The sequence below is a fragment of the Daucus carota genome, chromosome 5 (assembly GCF_001625215.2).
Source record: "Daucus carota subsp. sativus chromosome 5, DH1 v3.0, whole genome shotgun sequence".
Taxonomy (NCBI): domain Eukaryota; kingdom Viridiplantae; phylum Streptophyta; class Magnoliopsida; order Apiales; family Apiaceae; genus Daucus; species Daucus carota.
Window position 1 is genome coordinate 38196708 of NC_030385.2, and position 24897 is coordinate 38221604.

The following is a 24897-nucleotide window of genomic DNA, read 5'->3' on the forward strand; positions in this document are numbered from 1 at the left end:
GATATGAGTTCCCGGACTCGCGGGTGAGGAGTGAGGTTAATAGGCCGGATATGTTGATATTTTATTTTTAAAAACTAAAATAAGACTAGGAGTATATCTGGGGATAGCTAAAAATAAGAGCTTATTTATTTTAAAATATGTATCTTTAAATATTTTTTGGATATTCATGCGGAGATGACGGGTATTTTATAAGTTTTGATCTGGACTCAAGAGGTGGTATCAGCGGGAAATGTAGTAATTGAAAGTGACTGGCTCATGAGTGTTCAAACAATAAAACAAGGGCAAGAGAATCTACTGGAGCCGGGAGATCTCATATTTCAGTGTAGGACTCTCTTGAGAAACTATAGCAGGGTGTCACTTAGGTTTGTTAAAAAGCAGGGTAACAAGATAGCACACAAGTCTGCTAGAATCCCTTGTGAGCTCAATAACTTTATTATTTCAGTTTCCTCCATATTACATGGAGACAATCTTGTCGGAAAGTTTGCTGGCTTAATGGAAATTTTATCTTCAAAAAGAAAAAAAGAGAGAGACACTTCATATTTATTATTAGACAAAAAAAAATAGAGTTTCATGTATTTTTCTTCAAAAACAAGTCCTTATTTTTGAAAAATAAGTTTAGCCAAATCTAAATTAATTCTTAATATCCCTTCTCATCCTTTTATTTAATACTCTGCATGCATGAAGTATAACTAATTATATACAAAAATATAATAAAAACATAAATTCATATCATATTAATTTGCATAATTGATAGACCTGCTTGACATAAAACTTTAAAAAATGACATTGATTATTATAATATTAAAATATGTCACAAAATTAAATGCCAAGCACAAGAATGAGACAAGTATTTCATGCTTTCTTGAAATGGAAATCTTAAAAAAATCTGAAGGTGTTTTATGTACTTCTTAAAGATTCTTTTCCTCTATATTTAATTATTTATTATGATTTTCTGCCGAAGCAGTAAGCGCCATTATATATATTTATATTGAACCACATCATCACAGTTTATGGGGGATAAGGAGAGACGGTCTTGTTCTGATGAAACTATAAACTAGATATGTATAAATGTAATTTGTGGGCTACAAATAATCACTTATGGGCTTGGGTCACACATGGTCAACTTTATAAGATTAGAATGTCTTTGGGCTGTCTACATGTTCTTCAGGGTGATTCATGAATTTGCATCAGCTTATATAATGCATCGTTTTCTATGCAAGTACATAACTAAAGTACCGGTTAAGATGGTTTAGTTATTTTATTTTCGGGAAATAGTTTAATTATCTTAGAAATGCTTTTAATTAGATTTTGATAGAAACCACAGTAGAGATGTTCAAGAAAAACCCGATTACTTGTTAAAATTACATATAAATGTTAAATTCTAATTTTGGATAATTTTGAAACAAGTATGAAAATAATAAAGAAAACAACAAGATAATAATAATAACAAGAAGTAGACAGGGTGAGTATATGTTATAGATAATGGTGCATAAATAAACAGACAAAAATAATGGATTCGTAGAAAAAATAACAAAATAAGGAAATATCGTATGAATAGTAAATTTAAATAAGTTATATTGAAATAAGTTATTTATTTCCAGAAAAAACACACAAATGTGTATTCTTTTTACAAAGAATATGTGACTTTTTACTGCAAATAAAAAATGTTAAATATTTAATACTAAATAGTATTATACGAGTACAATTTTATCTCGCAATCAATTCTGATCAAGTTTTGGATGGACAATCGCTTTGTTTTGGTGCATGCATAATGATAACGAATATTTGACAAATTGTGTCAAAATTAAATCAGAAATTTCCAAAACAAATACTGGCAATGTCTGTACAGTGAACAAACAAGATTATTAATATAGTTTAGTATGATTTAAATAATAATATAGTTTAAGCGGCTGTAAGTCGAAGTTGTCGGGCATCCTATGCAGCGAGGCGGAAGAGGACAAGTGAGAAATCGATCAAGGATATGAAATCATAAACGACACTATCAGAGTGAGATACATACTCCCTCCGTCTCATTTTAATGGACACTTATTCCTTTTTGGGACGTCCCAAAAAGAATGAACCTATTACACTTATTATTTTTGAACACTACTTTTCACTATTACACTCACTACTTCTCCCACTATCTCTATTCTATAATAATATAAACACTATTACACCCACTACTTTCCTCAATTATCTCAAATCTATTATTAAAATTTTGATGAGTCCCATCACTTTACCAACTTTTCAACTAATTTAATTTTTTTTACTACCTTTTTCTTAATCTCCGTGAAAGTCAAAGCATATCAATTTTTTTGGGACGGAGGAGTACAACATACAATCGGCGCAGCTACACAATAAAGTAACACCGAATTTAAATCTTTATTAGTTTGACTAATTAATTACTCAAGATGGACTTCAATGATAAATTTGGCAATCATGTCCGCTAATTTGACACCACCTAATTCCCAACACCTTTTGTCTTGTTAAAAGAAGATTGATATTTATAAATCATAATAATTTTAAATAAATATAGCTGTATATTGTCCAAGTAAATTGTATATACGCGGGATTAAGAGTTCGGGACACATTTCAAAACTCGTATATAATATAATCTTATAATTTTTTTGAATAAATATATAATATCTTAATATTATTCACAAATTAAAATTTTTAAAAACTAGATATAATTATAAAATTTTAAAATACATATATACTAATAGAAAAAATTGTGTGAAAATAAATGAAGCAGTTAACGGATTAGCGTGAACTAATCCACTGTGATGATAAATAAAATACTATTTTTATTTATGCTAGTCACGAACATGCACGACATATCATTGAGAAGATAAGACAGAATATATATGAGCTACACCTATTGTTTTTCTTCTGACTCGTATTCTATTTCTCAACCATTCTACAGTTTTTCTATCTCCTCCATTAAAATGTCTGAGGATCATAAACTCTCTGAAAATTCGGAATTCGAGGGCGGAGATCGTAGTAACGAAGCAGAACAAAAAATTGTACAAAAAGACGTCGAAGAGGAAAAAGAAGGAGATCGTGAAGTGAGAAAATATGATGGTGATGATTGTAAAACTCCGAATTTAGAAGAGAACAAGATTCCAGGAGCTCAGAGTTGCCCACCGGCTCCATCGCGCAAGAGGAAAGAAGAACAAGCGGGTTTGTCGCACAAGAGAAAATTGTTCTTCGAGAATACGGCTGGAGGTGCTGAGGAGATTGAGTCATTGTTTGAAAATTCTTCGTCATCAACTGTTAATGAAGTCTCCAGGGTCTCTAGTGCTGGTAAGAGAAGACGCAAACGCTGATGAAGTTTTTTTCCGGTGTACAGTTTTTAAATTTAAATACTCACGCGCACGTCTTAGTCGAGAACATCCTGTCTGCGAAGACAGAACAGCCAGAGGAAAGGAGAATCCAAAGCCAAGTAATGGAGCTGGTGAGGCTATACAATAATAGACCAAGCTAGGTAATTAATTAATATTTTATTATTTATGTACATATATCCGTATGGCGTATACGGTACTTATTATTCTACTGCTTCATACTGTAGTTTACAATTTATTCAAGCACTACTCATTCAGTCATTCTCAGTCATAGCCATGCAACTACAAGTTAAACTATGGCCACTTGAATGTCTAAGAAAATAAATCTGCGCCTGTAGACAGGAAGTATATAATTGAAACTAATCGATTGATATATCGTTCAGAACTTAACAAAGATTTGTCGAAATTTTTTAGTCAAATTAGAATATAACTAGTGAATAAAGCCGCGCTTCGTGGCGCCGTTATGAATTTTTTATAAATTTTGATACGAATTAATATTATAATTGCATAAAAGTTATTTTGAGTCATGTTCTAGTTAAACATATCATTAATAAAAAATATTATAATTAATATAAAAATTTGTTTAAGTGGTCCTCATGTCAAACACAATACTAATAAAAAAAATTGTTTGACCAGCCCTCCCATCAAAGACATGATGAAGTTAAAGATTATATTTGGATACAAATTATTTTAAGCCGTGGTCCCATTTTAATAAAAAAAATACATTATAACTTAGATAAAAATTTGTTTTAGCCGCTTTCCTGTCAAACATAATACTAATAGAAATTTTATTATTATTTAGATAAAAATTAATTTGGGCTGCCCTCTCCTCAAACACAATACTGATCAAGAATCTTTTTTAGAAATTTTAATACGAATTAATATTAAACTTACATAAAATTTATTTTAAGTCATGTTCCTGTTAAACATATCATTAAGAAAAAATATTATAATTAATATAAAAAAAAATTAAGTGTCCCTCATGTCAAACACAATACTAATAATAAAAATTGTTTGACCCGCCCTCCCATGAAAGACAATATTAATCAATAATTATGATAAAATTAAATATAATAATATAGATAAAAATTAGTTTGAGCTACTCTTTTGTCAAGCACAATACTAATAACAAAATATTATAATATAAACATTAGTTTGAGTCGCCCTACTGTCGAACACAATACTAATAAAAAATATTATAATTATGATAAAGTTAAAGATTATATTCGGATAAAAATTATTTTAAGCCGTTGCACCGTTTTAATAAAAAATACATTATAATTTAGATAAATATTGTTTTAGCCGCTTTACCGTCAAACATTAATACTAATAAAAAATTTATTATTATTTAGATAAAAATTAATTTGGGCCGCCCGCCCCTCAAGCACAATACTAATTAAGAATCATTTACATTATGATAAAACTATAATTATAATTGGATAAATATATCCAATTTTATGGATTTTAGCTATTATATTTTTCTTTAAGATTCATATTTTTTAATTGTTTAGAATTATCTCCCTTTTCTTTTAGGATTCCTATTTCTCAACTACTTAGAATTTTCATAGATTTTAGCTATTATATTTTTGTTAAAATTCCTATTTCTTATCTACTTAGAATTATATCTCTCTTACGATTACTATTTTTAGCTACCTTACCTATTTTCTCTCAAAAAATTAGAAAAATTAAATAGAATTCTCGCGTATCTTCTCAAGAATCATTTACATTATGATAAAATTATAATTATAATTGGATAAATATATCCATTTTTATAGATTTTATTTTTTAATTTTTTTGAATTATCTCTCTTTACTTATAATCTTTACTTATAAGATTCCTATTTGTTAACTACCTAGAATTTCACAAATTTAGGAGGCGCCCTTCTCATCCTTCTTTATATTCTTTACAATAAATTCACTAAAATAATAATATAAAAAAGACCGAACCTGACATGAACGTATTCTTTTAATTGCAAAAAGAAAACATGTTAAAGAACTTAAGACATGGTTTCAACTTTGATGATCAATGAAATCACAGCAACCCCATGATTTGAGATTAATTATTGGCAATAGTGGTCGCAAGCCGTTTGATCAAGAGGACAAATCTAAGGTGTAATTTCTTTTTCTTTAAAAGCAGCACCTTGATAACCTTTTGGCCAGCCGGCGAGGGGTTATGAAAAATCATAGGTACTAATTACTATAGCCTCGAACGGCTACATAAATAAACATCGCAGAACATATAAACGCAAACACGGTAAGCTGCTGACATCTGCAGATTCAGTTTAGTAGGATTCATGCGGTGTCGAAATCAGGAATTTGTAGAAATTTTGGAAAAGACAGTGCGCCAAAACAATCAAAGATAAAACTAAAAGAAAAATCATTTGGACCTAAAACATCTTGAAATTCTGTTAGGTAATCCATAGAGCATTTCATGTACTCTTCCAATAAATTTCTGGATATATCTCTTCCGATGAGTTTCCGGATAAATTTAAGAAAATTATAAGACTAAATTGAAAATAAAAATTGTATTACTTTATAAATCTCAAATATAAATTGTATTTCTCTTAGGATTTCTAAATAAGAAAAGAATTGTATTATCTTTAGAATCCAATAAGAAAAAGAATCATATTATCTTTAGAATTGTACTAAACTTGAATTTTTTGAATTATAATTATATTTTTCATCCGAAATTTAAGAAAAATTAGAAGACTGAATCGAACAATTCTAGAGACGCGTCTTTAGAATTTAATGAGAGATACTAAATAAGAAAAGAATTGTATCATATCTAGAATTCAATAAGAAAATAGTTATATTACTTTTAGAATTTTTAAACCTGATTTTTTGAATTATAACTATATTTTCTATCTGAAATTTAAGAAAAATCAGAAGACTGGATCGATAATAAGAGATACTAAATAAGAAAAGAATTGTATCATATCTAGAATTCAATAACAAAATAGTTATATTACTTTTAGAATTCTTAAACCTGATTTTTTGAATTATAACTATATTTTCTATCCGAAATTTAAGAAAAATCAGAAGACTGAATCGAACAATTCTAGAGACGCCCGCATTCCCCTTTAGCTACTTTCCCGTCAAACATAATACTAATAAAAAAATATTATTATTTAGGTAAAAATTAATTTGGTCCGTCCTCCCCTTAAACACAATACTAATAAATAATCTTTTTTATAAATTTTGATACGAAATAATATTATAATTCCATAAAAGTTATTTTCAGTCGTGTTCCCGTTAAACATATCTTCAATATATTATATATTATCGAAAATAAGAATTGTATATATTACTTTACATAACTTAAATATAAATTGTATTTTATCTATTATTATTAGTTTGAATAAATATAATCCTATTTCTTTTAGGATTACTAAATAAGAAAAGAATTGTATCATCGTTAGAATTCTATAAGAAATACTATTGTATCATCTTTAGAATTTAATAAGAAATACCAAATAAGAAAAGAACTGTATCATCTTTAGAATTAAATAAGAAAAGAATTGTATTACTTTTAGAATTCTTGGACCTGATTTTTTGAATTATAATTATATTTTCTCTCCGAAATTCAAGAAAATTTAGAAGACTGAATCGAACGATCCTAGAGACGCCCGCATCCTCCTTTATATATATACTAGTTGAGAAGCCGCGCGTTGCGGCGGCCTATAAAAATTATATTAATGATTTAATATTAATATTTGTAGGATAAAATAATTTTATGACTGTCTATAAAAAGTATATTAATGTTTCAAAGTTAATATTTGTAGGATAAAATAAATTTATATTATAAAAATCTTGATGTGATACCAATACTAATATATAATAAAATTGCAAAATTGGACTATAATTCATGGTGGAAAAAATAAAAATAAATTTATACACGTAATTAACAATTTAAAGCATGACGAATCTTAATTTTATTTGTTTTTTTTTGAAAAGTAATCATGTTCTTACATTGTCACCTTCTTCCAATTTTTTTGACATCTAACTTAAATATAACTACCCTCTTAAAAGTTACTTGACCAGAGCAAACAGATAATGCATGAATAGTTTTTCATGTATACAAAGTAAATAATATAAAAATTAACAACAACAAACATGTACGATGAACAAAACAAATATTATAAAAGAATAGTCAACAAACATACATCACTAATAGTTAATTTATTGACATCAACCATCAATATCATGTCAAGAAACAGATAATGCATGAATAATTTTTTCATGTATACAAAGTAAATAATATAAAAATTAACAACAACAAACATGTCTGATGAACAAAACAAATATTATAAAAAAATAACCAACAAACATATATCACTAATAGTTAATTTATTGACATCAATATCATGTCAAGACTATATTCTTTTCCCGTGTTTGGATTTGTCGACTCCAATATAACGGTTTGTAACTACATTTGCTTGCAACAACCTTTACTGTATAAACAGCCTTCACTTATCGTTGCAGAAGAACGACACCTCCGAGTTAGAAATCGAGCAAGAGAAAGGTATTTCTAATTTTTGATATTTTCCATCCAAAAATTTCAAAAAATTAGAAAAATAGAACGGAGCGATGTGAGAGGCGCCACCTACACGCCCCTTGTTTCTCTTTTAAAAATCAAGTAAGAGAACTATCAGGTAAATTTGTGGTATTGAGAGAGGAGGTTGCGTTTAGATGATCCAAAACCCTACGATCTATACGGGTATTTATAGGTGCAGAGAGACTTGTTTGCTACTATTTCCCATAATTAAATAATTTGAACAAAATGCTACTATATTCCATAAATAATCTGTCTTTCCCATAATTAAATAATCTGAAACAAAATCAGATTAAAACTTTCAAACAACTATATTCCATAAATAATCCGAAACAAAATCAGATTCTACTCTTTCCCATAATTAAATAATCTGAACAAAATCAGATTAAAATTTTCAAGCTACTATATTCCATAAATAATCTGTTTTTCCCATAATTAAATAATCTGAAATAAAATCAGATTAAAACTTTCAAACTACTATATTCCATAAATAATCCGAAACAAAATCAGATTCTGAAACTTGCTTCTAATATACCCGAAACTAAAAAAGGTAGTTCTAATTTTTGATATTTTTCATCCAAAAATTCCAAAAAATTAAAAAAATAGAACGGAGCGATGTGAGAGGCGCCACCTACACGCCCCTCGCTTCTCCTTTATATAAGTATACTAGTGAATAAAGCCGCGCTTCGCGGCGGTGTTGTAAATTTTTTATAAATTTAGACAAAAAACTGTTTTACCTACTTTCTCGTCAAACATAGAAAATTTATTATTATTTAGATAAAAATTGATTTGGGCCGCCCTCCCCTCAAAAACAATACTAATAAAGAATCTTTTTTATAAATTTTGATACGAAATAATATTATAATTGCATAAAAGTTATCTTTAGTCGTGTTCCCGTTAAACATATCATCAATAAAAATATTATAATTAATATAAAAGTTTGTTCAAGTGGCCCCCTTGTCAAACGCAATACTAATAAAAAAATTATTTGACCCGCCCTACTATCAAAGACAATATTAATCAATAATTATTATAATTATGATAGAATTAAATATAATAATATAGATAAAAATTAGTTCAAGCCGCTTACTTGTCGAACACAATACTAATAACAAAATATTATAATGTAGATATTAGTTTGTGTCGCCCTACCGTCAAACACAATACTAATAAAAATTATTATAATTATGATAAATTAAAGATTATAATTGGATAAAAATTATTTTAAGTTGTGGCCTCGTTTGAATAAAAACATATATTATAACTTAGATAAAAAAATTATTTTATCCGTTTTCCCGTCAAACATAATACTAATAGAAAATTTATTATTATTTAGATAAAAATTAATTTGGGCCGCCCTTCCCTGAAATACAATACTAATGAAGAATCATTTACATTATGATAGAATCATTTAAGATTCCTATTTGTTAACTACTTAGAATATCACAAATTTTACCTATTATATTTTTGTTAAGATTCCTATTTGTTAGCTACTTAGAATTATATTTCTTTTATGATTACTATTTTTTAGCTACTTTACATATTTTTTTATCAAAAAAATTAGAAAAATTAACCGGAGAGTTTCTAGAGACGCGTTAAGATTCCTACTTTTTAACTACTTAGAATTATATCTCTTTTACGATTACTATTTTTTAGCTACTTTACCTATTTTCTCTCAAAGAATTAGAAAAATTAAACGGAGAGTTTCGCGAGACCCCATAACCGTACTGCATCCTCCTTTATATTTTTTTAAATATATAATTTGAAAAAAATTAATCAAATAAGAATATAAACTTATAACTTTTGAAAATAAGAATTTAATTTTTCTAAATTGTACTTGTCTATAATTTTTAGATTATAATTTTATTTTCTTATTCAAAATTTAAGAAAATTATTTTTAGACCACTTTCCCACCTCTGGCCATCATCATATATTGTAGTTAACTGCTTGTTTTATCTTTTCTTGTCCAAAGAATTTATGTAATCACGTTATTCAGTTTTCTCCGAAACGACTAACATGGATCCGTCTTGCAAAAAGAATCGTATTATTTTTATAATATCTAAATTAATATGAAAAAGAATTGTATTACTGTTAGAATCCTTTTAATAGATTCTATAGTATTACCTTTGGAATCCGATAAGAAAAAGAATTATATTATCTTTGAAAATCTTAAACCTTATTTTTTTAAATTATAATTATATTTTTTATCTGAAATTTAAGAGAAATTAGAAGATTGAATCGAACAATTCTAGAGACGCCCGCATCCTCCTTTATATATATACCAGTAAATAAAGCCGCGCTTCGCGGCGGCGTTATGAATTTTTTATAAATTTAGACAAAAAATTGTTTTACCTACTTTTTCGTCAAACATAATACTAATAGAAAATTTATTATTATTTAGATAAAAATATAAATATAATTATGATAATTTAAATATAATATTATTATTATTATAATTATGATAAAATTAAATATAATAATATAGATAAAAATTAGTTTGAGCCGCTCACGGCTCACTTGTCGAACACAATGCTAATAACAATACATTATAATGTAGATATTAGTTTTTGTCGTCCTACCGTCAAACACAATACTAATAAAAATTATTATAATTATGATAAAGTTAAAGATTATAATTGGACAAAAATTATTTTAAGTTGTGGTACCGTTTTAATAAAAAAATACATTATAATTTAGATAAAGAATTGTTTTAGCCGCTTTCCCGTCAAACATAAAACTAATTGAAAAATTATTATTATTTAGATAAAAATTAATTTGGGCCGCCCTTGCCTCAAACACAATACTAATCAAGTATCCAATTTCATAGAATTTAGCTATTAGATTCTTCTTAAGAAATAAAAATTGTATTTTTTTAATAATTCCTATATTAATATATAATTAACAATAAATATTGTATTACCCTTATGATTCCTAAATAATGAATAGAATTGTATTAATTTTAGAACCCAATAAGAAAAGAATTGTATCATTTTTAGAATTCAATAAGAAATACTAAAAAAGAAAAGAATTCTATCATCTTTAGAATTCAATAAGAAGAGAATTGTATTACTTTTAGAATTCTTGTACCTGATTTTTTGAATTATAATCATAGTTTCTATCCGAAATTTAAGAAAAATCAGAAGACTGAATCGAACAATTCTAAATACGCCCGCATCCTCCTTTATATATATATATTGATGATTGATATTGATCATCTTTAGAATTCAATAAGAAGAGAATTGTATTACTTTTAGAATTCTTGTACCTGATTTTTTGAATTATAATCATAGTTTCTATCCGAAATTTAAGAAAAATCAGAAGACTGAATCGAACAATTCTAAATACGCCCGCATCCTCCTTTATATATATATATTGATGATTGATATTGATTGATTGATAAATCAGTAAAACACTTTATAAAACATTAATTGGAAAGTTTTCAATCTGGGATCTTGAGAACCGAGGATCCTGGCGAACTGCGCAGTGCCCAGTTTTTCAATGTATAATATGTAACCGGGTAGGGTTATATACTGTGTGCGCATCTGATATATAAAACGAAATTTCACTCTTATCAACACGAATTTTGTCCATATTATACCAAAGTCCAAACCACATTTTCAGAGTGCTGTTCTTGAGTTGACATGTAGTCCATTAACATATATCGAATATTCGAATAAGGTTCATAAATCAAACTGCACTGTTTCAAAGAATCTCTGTTCACAGTATTGCTCTCATATATTTTCCTAATTGTAGTCTTCTAGTCATGTACAAACCAATAACAAATATTATAAATCAAGGCCAATTGCCCTAATCAAATGATCCAACCATTTCCACAGCAGATTGTTGGTAAGAAGTGTAACATTTCTTTAAAACATAATGAACCGATGAATCTGCTGAGAAGAAGGAAATAAAAGTGTGGAATTGGATGAGCTCCTCGTCACTTGTATGTTTATAAATTATAAGTATGGTCCTGCAGCTCAAAAAAATAATGAAAATTCCTACTTTCAGTATTTGTAATCACAAATTGATGATGCAGTAGCAGTGCAAAAGAAACAAAAAACAGATCAGGGTAATTTATGTGAAGTAACCTGTGTCAAAAGTGTATGTCAATCATGTTAGTTCATTTGCAATGCTTGTTTCTTCATTCAGTTTTCTTCCGGTAATAATTTATATGCCTTTATTGTCACTCTTGCCTCCCTGCACTACTGTATGGAATAAGCAGAGATCACCTCAATTACTGGTGCCCGGCACATTGGGCATTTATTTTTGGCCTCAACCAGCTTCTGAGCACATTTTGAGCATGCGCACATGTGCCCACACCTGTAGTAGCAAATGTGTTGATATAAGGAACATAGAGGTTAGATATCATTGCAAGATTATATTATTTATAAATTAAATGTCTTCGAAATTACTTAGGTTTACCTGTATAATAAAGAGTCTATTTTGGCATCACAGCATAGACAGCAAACCCCAATTCTCACATGTTCCAAATTAGTTTCATCAAGAACCAAGTTCTCACAATCTACATCAAACAAACAGCCCCTCAATGGTTGTTTGATCTTTTTAATACGAAATATGTAGAACCTTATGATAATAGTGAATATGATAAAAAAGACTGTGCAGGTCACCTTAAATTATCGCACCTCATCAAGAACAATTTATCATTTCCTCTTTATAATTAAGACCAGATAAAAAGAAAGATGATGAATTATAACATCGGAGGAAAGATATTAGTTTACCTGCTGATCTTGATTGCCAATTAAGAGCTGCGGAAAGTTCCTGCTTGACTGAACACTGCAACTCAAGTTGCATGGATATGCAGGCTTCCAGCATCATCTGTATGTTGTTCATCCTCTGATGAAGCCTACCCATGTCAACTTTCAAGTCGTTAATGATTTCCCAGTCCTGCTAAAATTCCAAAACATGTTTAGTTTGAGAATATTTTACCTGAAATAGGATATTATAATGGAACCTTATTTATTCAGCCTACCAACAATAATATAAATTATAATAATGAGAACTACTCTATTTAGGGCCTATTTTACGATATGTTAAAAAAAACGAACAGGAAATAGACGTAGAATCTGAACCAAAGATGATATTTTTGCAGCTTGAGGATGCTAATAATAATTCTTCCTATAGATGGAAGTATATAAAGTCATTTATCCAACAAAATGGATGCTAAGTAACAAATCACAATTAAAATAACCAAAACAACAATAAGTTATATTTAGTGAAGGAATTGGAGGCCACTGAAAACTCAACAGTCACAACTAAGTTGCCAAAGGATAATAAAAAGCTTCGACCACCAATGACCATTCTGCAGAAAATTAATTGTAAGAAAATGGAATAGCAGCCTAAAACTAGTTCTAAATTTAAAAACAATAAAAAGAAAAACTCACATTTCTTGACTGCTGCAAGCTGTTCACTTGTTGCTGGTAAGCATTATGGTCCTGTACAATATGTGAATACGAGATCTGTTGTGAAGGGGGAATTAAGGTTGGGAGTGTTGTACCCAGAAGAGCTTCTGGGTGACCCATGTGCAGATGTCCAATTGGTTGCTCCTGCTCCTCTTCCACAACTGCAGCTGAAGAGGATGATACTCCCTCTACTTCCCAATCAACAGGAGCATGATCTCGCCTCTCTACATATGATTGTATCACCTGGTCTAAACATGCTCGAAAATCGCTTCTAAGAAGATTAGAGACTCTTCTCCTGCATTTATTAATAGGAAAAAGTTATTTGTCACACTTTTCATTAGTCTGACAAACAAGGATCATGATTTTAGAGATCCGATGAAATACCTGCTCAGAAGTTGTCTGAGCTCCAGATCCTGCCCATTATCATCGTCGGAGAAATGAGATGTATGAACAATAGCAACCTCCTCGGAAAAATGTTCATTTGACCAGTCATTCCTAGACTCATGTAAAGCATTATCGTGCCACTCTTCATGTGGTACTTGCAAATTATAATGTTCTCTGTCGTTGTGTAACTGATACTGTCGCTGGCTACTGGCATGTGAATATGTTTCAGTACCATCTTCACTGGTCTGTTCCCATCCAGTGTAGTTACCATTTCTTAATTGTACCCAGTTAACGTCACCATCTTCTATAACTGAATCTTGCCAATCTTCTAGTTCAGGAGGTATGTTTTGCCAGTTCATATCTTCGATTATGGCCTCTTCTAACTGAACTACGTCACCAGATACACAAGGTGCATCTGTTTCATTGTTCTGAGGATCAGAACCTTGAGTAACTGATAGGCGGATTTCTTGACTCCCTAGAGTATCAGACGACCTGCCATCAGCACTATTTCTCAGTGAATTTTCTGAGGCAAACGTTCTCCAAAATTTGCATTCAGCAGTAGATGATAGTTGCTGTCTGTCCACTTCTTCCAAAACCACATGACCTTCACCAGCTAAAGCTTCAGATTCTTGCTGATGTAAATCTTCACTAACACCGCATTCAGAGTCATCTGTATAGCAGATATCAGTATCTGTTTCCTCACTAGTAGGCCGACTACACAATTCATCTGGGACAAAATGCTGCAAACAACTTGGTTCAGCGTGTTCATGTCTATAACAATTTATGTCATTATAATATGATGTGTCTGACAGAACACTGCGTCCTGCACCAGAAGCAAAGCTTTTCAACTTTGAGGAGAGAAATCCTTCCCTGCATATTTTACTAATTCGTCAAAATTTTAGATGGGATGATGCGAAGCTGCCTCATGTGAATATTTTAATATTTTAACGAGTTCAGATAAAGTGCGCGTGCCTGGTTAGGGAAAAAACTGAACGGTAATATGAGGACCCCAATCTGGACTATAATTTTAATAATTCAGATTACTGATTACAGAATAATAAAAAGCGAATACCTTAAATCAGATACAGTCTGCTTTTGTCTTAGTATGCCCAATTCACTTGCTGCTAGAGAAGAAGGCTTCTCATCCTGTTTGTATGTTTTTTTCCTCAAGAATCTACCTTTGAGTAATGACTACAAAGATATTACACCGGTTAGTTACATTACATGAAATAAACCATAAGTCCATAACAGTACTACAATATGTACTATAATCTGAAGGTTGATTTTTATATGGAAATGGACTCTGTAGTGACTTCTAATATATATGAATATGATAGATAAACCAGTTTAGTCCTAATTTAGAAGCGCTACTGAAGGATATTCTGTATAAAGCAAAAAGAGAAGATTTTTGCCGTAGCAAATAAACCCTAGTTTTAAGAACTACCTGAGTAACCGTCTATTATTATGACTTATAGTACGAGCTACTTGACTTTCTAAATGAACTGTCAAGAAATATCAATGATGAACTTGTTGAAGATATAATTAATTTAGTTTTAGTTTATGAGTATATCTATAATAAGAATACATATTTCTACAACTTACATAAATGTAGCTACATATGAACTCCACATAACTTACCTGAATACGATTTCGATAGGGAAAATCTGATACATGCCGATGCTTTAACAAATCCTGAAGTTCTTTTTCTCTTTCATTCTCAGCCCTCATTACTAGATCAAGAAGAGTCTGTTTACCACACAGCCTACGGATTTTCCTTCTGCGCAATCCTTCACGGACACGATCAATTTGAGCACCAGTTTCAGTGTCTTGTCCTTCTCTGCCACCGTGAAATCTGTCTCTCTGCTGTGTTGTGTTTTCTACCCATTCCCGGACAATTCTCACCCTTTCACACTGCTGCTCATGAAGCCACTTGGCCTTTGAATAGTTGTTTGGATGTGAATCTCTGGGTGTGTTGTTTCTAAGGCCATTGTTCTGCCATTCGCGGAAAACCTCCCTCACCCTCTCTCTTTCTACTTTTCCAAAATCAACAGATTCGGAACTTGAACTTGTACTATCATCATTTTCATTTTGTAGCCTTCTGGGAGATATAATATGCTCGTTCTCTTTTTCATTTGAATCTATCAAGCTATTTACACCATGATGATTACCTCCGGTAGACAAAAAAGTTCTAGTAAATTCAGTATTGAGTTCAATGACACTCCCTTGCATTGATCTTACTCCAACCTGTGCCCGGGAATTACCTGTGATGTGCTCTGCCTCAAGCTCTCGCCACATTTGCCTAAGAGAGGCCTGATTGCATGGTTTTTCATGGTTGGCACACCATTTTGACAAAGGAGAAGAACTAATGGCAGAGAAGTTGTTTAAACCAGCAACAGCCATTTTTCTGAAAATATATCTAAGAATCAACAACAGTAATCATATTTCTAAACTGATTAGCCACCTCACCGCATCCTATGTAACAGAACGGTCTAAATTGCAAGAAAGAGTAATTCAATTCCTTCCACAATTGAGGCATATATATCAACAGATGCTTAACATTTTTCCAAAAAAAATATTAAGGTTTCATAAAAAATAAAGAAGGCTACTAGTAAAATTGCAGATACACTGATCCTATACTCCTAATATCAACATTGTTACAGTGCTGCCTTTGCCTCAGTAGCTGTGTGAGAGACTTGATTAACAAATATATGTAGGTATTTTCAGTCATTTCTGTGGTCTGCATAAAAATAGCAACAAACGGCAATAACGCTGATGTGGCCAGCCAACACTGTCGCATCCTATTTTAGATCAACCATCAAGTAACACATTTGTGCTTGATAGCAACCATCTCATCTGTACTTGTTCACTTGTTCATGTTCGAAAACTGTCATTTTATGAACGACTCCAAAAATGTTTTTAGAAAAAATTGTACCGATACCAATTCATCTTGCAACTAATGGTTGCGAAAGATTCATATATACTAGCCCTATGTCGAACTAAATTCCTCCTTTCAACTGGTATGTCTAGATGAACAAGTTACAAGTCAATCAAGTCAAGTAAAACTTAATCCAGATAATGTGTCGGTTGAAGCAATCAACAAACAAATAAAACATCACTATTTTCATAATTCAAAGAAGGAACAAAAGACAAGGAACGGGCCTTATGTAATTGCAATGATGATTCAGTTGAATCCAATTCCAGGCAATTATCAATACACTAATGTATCACAAAAGTACTTGATATAAACAGCAAGATAAAACTAGAAGGCAAGGCTAAAGCAATGTATACCTTGAGAATCTGTAGCAGGAGCTGTAAGTACGTCAAGTATAAAACTCTAAGCAAGACAGGGTTGTAGTTTGTTGAATATATTTTGCTTCTACTAGTGTGTTGTGACTTGTGAAATGCTATTACACCTAACACATTGTCACTTATTTATTGTCGCCCAGTCTTTTGTTTTCTTATTTATGTGCAACGACTATATGCTTTTTCCTTGCAAAAGGAAACTGTGGAATGTTTTGCTTTATTTTTTTATTTTGTTTTGAGGATGTCTTTTCTTTCTTGGATTCAACGGTAAGATGCGGGGGAGTGGCGCAAAGTATGCATGGAAAACGACGTCGTGGAGCGAAGGCTCTTCAGCTTTGGTGGTCCGTCGCCCGGGATTTACGCGCATATTAATCATTCCGTCATCCTAGGAGTCTAGGACTGTCCGCTATAAATTCCTCTCATTTATGATTTTTTATTTTTAACAGCGTGTACTCAAATATCAATTTATAATCTTTTGTATAAAAAAGGTAAACTTTTATAACAAAGAAAATTAATTCTTAAATTAGTGTTATAATTTTTGTTCAGCATCCAAGTTCAATATTGATTATTAAGTCTAATTCGATTTTTTTTGAAAAAAAAAAACAATTCAATAATCAAAAGCCATACAACATCTACATATATAATCGAAATTGAACAAACGCAGAATCATATCGTCGTCGAATTCTTCCTTCTTCGGTAGGCAACCAAGCGATTTTTTGAAGACATATGTATATGTTGTTATACTCCCAATACTGTTTTGAGCAGTCGACTATAAATGCATCACCATACAAACCTCTATCACTGAATCAACATCATGAAAATCCCGCAAATCTGTGATCCCGAACATGATGAACAGACAAAATCTAAACAAAAATCAAACTCTCACAGAAGAAGAGACCAAACAAAACCCAAATAAATTGGTAACTTATTGAACAAAATAAGAGATTAACTAATAGTAATAAGAGAAGACAAGATCGGGGTTTTCCACCGGTGAAAGCCGATGGAAGCCCCTCAGATAAAAGAGACGGCGGCTACTTGAAAGTCTAATTCGATCTTAATCATCGAGTCATATTTACTCTCCAAACTAATCTTATAGTATATAAATCATGAATGGTGGGTGCATTATTTGCTGATAGTCTAATAAAAGTTATCATAACATAATATACCGATAATAAACAATTGATAAATACATAAAATTTATCTATAATCTTGATTTAACAAGTAGTATAGTCTAATGTAAAGTTACACTGGCCAGCTTCTATTTGTTTAAAGTACCGGCAAATGATATTCTCCCTCACAATTGTGAGTGTGCAAATTGTGATCAATCTATTTAGAACTCCTCGACCTCGACGTTATGTTTTTGTCGTGTATCTTGGGCTCTTGGCTCAATGAACATGTCTAAATTTGTTCTGCTATGATGTACTGATATTTTAAGAATGGAGTGGGGAGAACTTATGTAAAGCGGGGTCGGGGAAAATGTGTCGGCTGTCAAAAATGTTTAGACGATACTTTTATTAAGCAGAGTTAGCTTAGGTAAACTATCTGCATACACATTGAACGATACTTAGATAAACAAATGTTATCAAGATCAAGCCCCGAATATAATTTGATTAAGACCACACTCTTTATCTCCATTATCTATACACTCCAAGCTCGGGGAGCATGCAGCCGGAGGATCTGCGATCCAGATATGACGAAACTTTTGCAGCTGGATAAAAGTTTCTTCAAATATCAAATCAAAATATCTTCCGAACAATGCTGGGTCTGTTGGGTGGCACGAAATTCTGAAATTTACCGAGCTTGCGAGGGGAAAAGGATTTTTAATTTTAAGTCAGAAAAAATATATTGTATAAAAAATCGGAAATGATTGAATTATAAAATTAAATTGGCATGAGATACTTTATAAATTGAATATCTATTTTTTATGATTTAAAGTAATAATTTTATTATCATTCAAATAGTTAATTTATCAAAATTATTATTATATTTTTTTGTAAAAATATAAAATTCTAATAATATTAAATAACTTAAATAGATTTTAATTTTAGTTTTTGAATTATCAACTCAAATTACTTAAATAATAAATAAACATTATAATCTTCCAAAAAAAAATCGCAGCGAGGATTTTTATTATGCGTGTGTGACTGTGTCGCAGATGGGCAGTGAGGTTGAGTTCGACAAAAAAATGAAAAGAAAAATAAATAAAAGCATTTTCAAGAGAATATTTTAAGAGGACGTTTGGTTAGGGGTAACTAACAAAGGGAAAGGGAAACAACCAATTTCATTCCCTTTGTTGTTGTTTGTTTCATGAAATTTATAATTCTCTTTCCTTTATTTTGGTTTTAGGTTTACCCCAAATGCCTCATAATTCATTCCCCACCCCTCATCAGGTATTTCATTTCCCTTTCCTGATTTTTTTTTATTTTCATTTATAATTTGTTTTAGAAATCACTAATATTAAAAAATAATATGTAAAATATTTTTGAAGATCAAAAATAAATTTTAATATAGTTTTTACATATTAAAAATAATTTTGATATAATTTATAAGTAATGATATTTATAAAATTAATGAAATTTTTAAATAATAAAATATGTCAAATTATAAACATAAATATATTTTACTCTTGAGAAATTATTTAATATTTAAAAATCAAATATAGGGATAATCATATAATTTTTCATTCCGTTTCCGGATCGAAACCAAACAGGTAATACAATTCAGCATCATTCATTTCCTTTCTCTGCGTTTCCCTTTCTGAATTCCATTCCGTTTTCTTAGATAGAACCAAACGGCCCCTAAATGAGTTCTTAAATTAAAATTTGAGCCGGGAGAAAGAACCTGACCCTTCTGCTTTAGGAGCCACAACTTGCCTCTTAAATTATCTTTCATAATAAAAAAATTCCTTACATCCAATTCACCTCCACCTTTCCCTCTCTTTTATCTCATATATCCCAATATGAATAAAATATAAAATAGAGAGGAGATGTAAAGAGCATTGCTGACTCTTAGAGGGGTGTATTGGATTGAGATTTTAAAACATTTTTTTGCATTCATGAAATCCGAGTGTATTCGATTGGGATTGTTTGAAATCAATTAAAATCTTGAGGTATTCAATTGGGATTTTAAATTATACTACAAAATCTGGTGGTATTCAATTGGGATTTTAAATTATGCTTTAAAATCCGATGGTATTCTATTGGGATTGTTTAAGATCCATTAAAATCTGATGGTATTCAAATGCTGATGAATTTTTTTTCATTTCATAAAATGATGGATTTTGTGGCATTCTTCGGTGTATTTTAAGTTTTTTGAAATCCCACCAAAATCAATCAGATTTTAAAAGCATTGTACTTAAATTCTATCAACTCTGCGACATTTTATCAAGAATCCGCACAAAATCAAAATCCCATGCAATCCATTAAAATCCATAGACTAAAAACAATCCATTAAAATCCCAATCGAATACAGCCCGTTAATTTTCTACTTAATTGTTAAAAGCCGAAGTCTGGAATAATAAAGTAGATTAATAATCGAATATATTATAATATTATAATAATTTTTACTCCCTCCGTCCTACCACGTTGTTATGTTCATTGTTTACGCACATTTTGAGATTATTACACGGTATAGTTTTGTAACATTTTCTGTCTTTGTTTTTTTTAAATATTTATTTGGGGAAAAAGTTTTAAAAAAAAATTATGAAATTATACTTAACGTAAACAACCTGGCGGGACAGAATGTGTAATACATTAATTTCATTGCTTATATTATATAATATTTATGAAGATTTTATAGTGATTAATTGAATCTTAAAATTTGATTTAGAACTTGCAGGATTAATCATTGATTTCAGGATACAATATCGGGTGTGATAAAATCGGGATAGTTTACTGGGCCTCGAAATATAAAGAAGCTGAAAAAACCCACCAGAAGAGAAACTATAACTGGGTGTCTGGGCCACAAAAGTATCACTGTGGCCTTGCATAATTCAAAATAGACAATATACCTTTTATAGACATTAAATTTGTTTTATTAATTATATATATATTGTCAAAAATAAATAAATATATATATCGACATATGATAAGTAAAAGTTCAGGTGGACAACTTTTAAATAAATGAATTGATTAAGGAATTTTGGTAAATAATAATAGTAGTGAATTTTTTTTTGCCACAATGACTACTGATGAAATTGAATATTCTGTAAGTGTGACCTTATGCTTAAAATAAGCGGGAAAACTATCAAAACAAATGGATTTGAAATTTGAAATTTCAGTCCAAGCGCTCGATCTTCTCTATAACAATTTATATTTACCTTTTGCTCCCTAAAAAAAACCATTTATTTCAAGTCCACCCCTCTTTACCGTTTATATTATATTCGCCGCACATTATATATTCACCTAAAAACAATCTGAAATTCTCTACACACATCTCAGACAGACTCGTAATCGCAGTGAAGAAATGGGGCAGATCCAGTATTCAGAGAAGTACTTTGATGATACCTATGAGTACAGGTCTTTCATTTCTCTCGATTATTTATTTTTTTCTTCTCGATTTTTGAAATTGTTGATCTGATTGATTTAAGTGTTGGTTTGATTAATTTCTGTATATGTATAGGCACGTTGTTCTTCCTCCGGAGGTTGCTAAGTTGCTTCCGAAGAATCGACTGCTCTCCGAGGTCTGTATTTTTCGATCTCTTTTTTTTTTTTTTGCTGAATACGATCTCTTTTATTCACTTTTTGTATCTTCATTGTTACAATTGTGTGTGTGTGTGTGTGTGTGTGTGTGTGTTATTATATGCACAAGTGCTTATGATTGTGTAATTACACAGATATTGAAGTGAATCTCATCTTAGGGTTTTAGCGATATTCTGTAAAAAAATAATTTAATTCAAATGTAAATTAGTTCTTTTGGTTAAAATTTTCTAATTTATAAATATTCTGCTTGTCATAACCGTGTTTGTGGTGGTATGTATCAGGCTTGTCATGAAAATCTGCCTATTGGATACTATAAATTCAATTTGCAATTATCAGATGTGATGTGTAATAATACTAATAATAGCTTTTTGGGGGTTTTGTTGAACAGAATGAGTGGCGTGCGATTGGGGTACAGCAGAGTAGAGGATGGGTTCATTATGCAATTCACCGACCTGAGCCACATATTATGCTTTTCAGGAGGCCCTTGAACTACCAGCAACAGCAGGATGCTGCTGCTCAGCAAGCTGCCATGGTCAAGTGATACTCTTGACTTTTACTGCAGTAATTTGGTTGTTATCAATTCATTTCTTCTAGAAATGAAGATTATGTTATATGGAAAACTTGTGTTTATGATTTATGTTCTTTGAGGAACTTTTGGATGTATAGCTGGAAAAGCTGGGAAATGTTAAAGATTTATGTTGATCATTTTCTTTCTTTAATCATATGTTTGCTTATATTGAATGTGATTATGCGGCTGTATATGTTTGCTAATATTGAATGTGATTATGCGGCTGTATGAAACCTTACATTTTTCCTGTTTACTGTGTTTGGAATGCTCCATCTCTGTTTTCTGATTGGATAATATATTCAATAATAATTTATGACTTCTGCACCAATTGGAAAACCAAATATACCTTAAGACTAGGTATTCAGTCTCCTGTTCCTTTTCCTTTATCTCGCATTTGGAGTCAGATTCTTCAAGGTTATATGGAAGAAAATTGAGGTTCATTAGTTTGGATCACAGAACTTGTGCAGTGCTTCTATTCTAGTTTAGTGCTTGAACCTCAATAACTTATTCCGATTAATAAGTTCCCAGAAAGTTGAGGTTCATCACTTTGGATCGTAGAATGTGTTCAGTGTGCCTATTCTAGTCTAGTGCTTTAACCTCTGTAACTTATTTTGATTATTAAGTTCCCAGAAAGTTGAGGTTCATTACTTTGGATCGTAGAATGTGTTCAGTGTGCCTATTCTAGTCTAGTGCTTGAACCTCTGTAACTTATTCTGATTATTAAGTTCCAATCAGCTTGTCTTCTTCTATAATCTGCATACATTTCATTTCACTTTATTCATAGCTTTATTAAGTAATGGGGATTATGTAATCAGGGCTAATTTTTATGTTAATCTCCCTGGTTGATAGTTATGTTACAAACTGCAGCTGGAGACATTTTTACAGAGCAATATTGTGTATTCTGAAATATGCTTAATGAAGCTTTTGGATGCTGAAACAACACTTTGAAATCTCATTACCCGGGAAGAGGGAGATTGAATTAGTTTTCATATTTTCCCTGAGCATATAATATATTCCCTCTGTTGAAGGTTCTGTGTGCTGATTTGATTTTTTGATAGCCTAAGTTGCTTGAATCATCTTGCTAATAAGTGTTCAACTGCTTAACTCTGTAATTTGTAAAACATCTTGCTTACTTTGCCATTTTGCAAAAGTTTACCAAACTAGTGCTGACCTTAATCTTGAAATATGACTCAATGTATGATATATAGAAATTGGCTACAAACATTGTTGGCTGCTTTTCCATGTACCTGGAATGATCTATTACTTATGCTGCACAACCTTCATATTTCTCTTTTTGAAAAAAAGTCATGGAGCCGAACTCTCTAGATAATGATGTGGTCATGTGTTAATAATTTGGGATTCTTTTTGAATTGAAGTCACAGAGCCAAACTCTCTAGATAATAATGCGTTCTTAATGATTTGGGATTCTGAGGGAGGTAAAGTAAAAGATTGTGTACATAAAGGAGGCGTTTGGTTTATGGGTATTGACTATTGAGTCCGGTTAACAGAAATCAGAACCTCAAACTTGATGTTTGGGTTAGCATTTTTGTGACATGCAATGAGAACCCCAATCCCACTTTGAGGGTTATCATTACTTACACTCTCCTTGAAATACTCATTTCCATACCATTTATTCTCATATCCTTCATAGTTCATTCTCATTCTCAATCTTGATCCAAACGGCAAACGCCCTCCAAGTATTTTAAGAGTTTTTTAAATTTTAAGCAATGTTGTGCAACGGCTATAAAACTTCTGGAACCTTTTGATGCAGAAGCAGACATACATTAGTACAACTTACAGCAGCTGACTAACAGCTATCCCGGTTACAGATTAGAACGTTTTGAATTGAGCAAGACCGTTGAGCTTCAAAAGCCTAGTTATAGAAAAATAGTATACTATGATAATTACTTATTTATTTTTTGGTCAGGAGTAGCTATGATATTGAGTACTAATTTTTAGAGGTAATTGCATATTGCACCCCTTAACTATCGTTCAAAAACGATATTGTACCCATACTTTGAGAAACTCAACTCGCACCCCTTATCTTTATAGTTCAAGCCCGAGATGCACCCCTCTGCCGTTAACTCCGTTAAGTCACTATACAAGTAATTGCAAATCGGACCCCCTAACTTACGTTCAAAAACGATATTGTGCCCATACTTTTGGAAACTCAAATCGCACCACCTATTTTTACATTTTAAGAACGATACGCACCCCCCTCCGTTAACTTCCATTAAAATACTCCATTCGTCTCAATTTACATGTTCCTTTTGCTTTTCGAGGAGTCAATTTGACTAATTTTTGACCAACTATTAGAAAATATTTATTTATTATTTTAGGAAATAGAAAGTTATATATTAAAATAGACTAGATTTTCCTATTTATTTATTTGATATGTAAAATCATTTTGACTTGGGGATAGCTTAATTAAACAAAAATATCATCAAAAAGTAAATCTAGTCTATTTTAATATGTAACTTTCTATTTTCTAAAATAATAAATAAATATTTCTCATAGTTGGTCAAAAACTAGTCAATTTGACACCTCGAACAGCAAAAAGGACATGTAAATTGAGACGGAGGGAGTATTTTAACGGAATTTAACGGAAGTTAACGGAATTTAACGGAGGG

General features: G+C 30.8%; 2 protein-coding genes across 4 annotated transcripts; one reads left to right on the forward strand and one right to left on the reverse strand.

The window, feature by feature from the left end:
* Positions 1-11608: 11608 nt before the first annotated feature.
* Positions 11609-17138, reverse strand: LOC108219879 (uncharacterized). Of its 3 annotated transcripts, none has more exons than XM_017393433.2 (9): positions 16985-17138; positions 15335-16100; positions 14769-14887; positions 13697-14566; positions 13295-13607; positions 12632-12800; positions 12315-12414; positions 11981-12212; positions 11609-11862 (listed from the first exon to the last, which is right to left on the reverse strand). In XM_017393433.2, the coding sequence occupies exons 2-8, from the start codon at positions 16094-16096 to the stop codon at positions 12095-12097; spliced, it is 2451 nt and encodes an 816-aa protein (XP_017248922.1). In that variant the 5' UTR covers positions 16097-16100; positions 16985-17138; the 3' UTR covers positions 11609-11862; positions 11981-12094. The 3 variants fall into 3 exon arrangements, with proteins under 3 accessions (XP_017248922.1, XP_017248924.1, XP_017248923.1); XM_017393435.2 differs by having other exon boundaries at positions 12632-12797; positions 16985-17137; XM_017393434.2 differs by having other exon boundaries at positions 15335-16112; positions 16985-17129.
* A 4217-nt stretch (positions 17139-21355) lies between these two features.
* Positions 21356-22418, forward strand: LOC108222051 (cyclin-dependent kinases regulatory subunit 1). Its single transcript, XM_017395939.2, has 3 exons — positions 21356-21516; positions 21620-21680; positions 22088-22418. The coding sequence occupies exons 1-3, from the start codon at positions 21464-21466 to the stop codon at positions 22238-22240; spliced, it is 267 nt and encodes an 88-aa protein (XP_017251428.1). The 5' UTR covers positions 21356-21463; the 3' UTR covers positions 22241-22418.
* The last annotated feature ends 2479 nt before the right edge of the window (positions 22419-24897 follow it).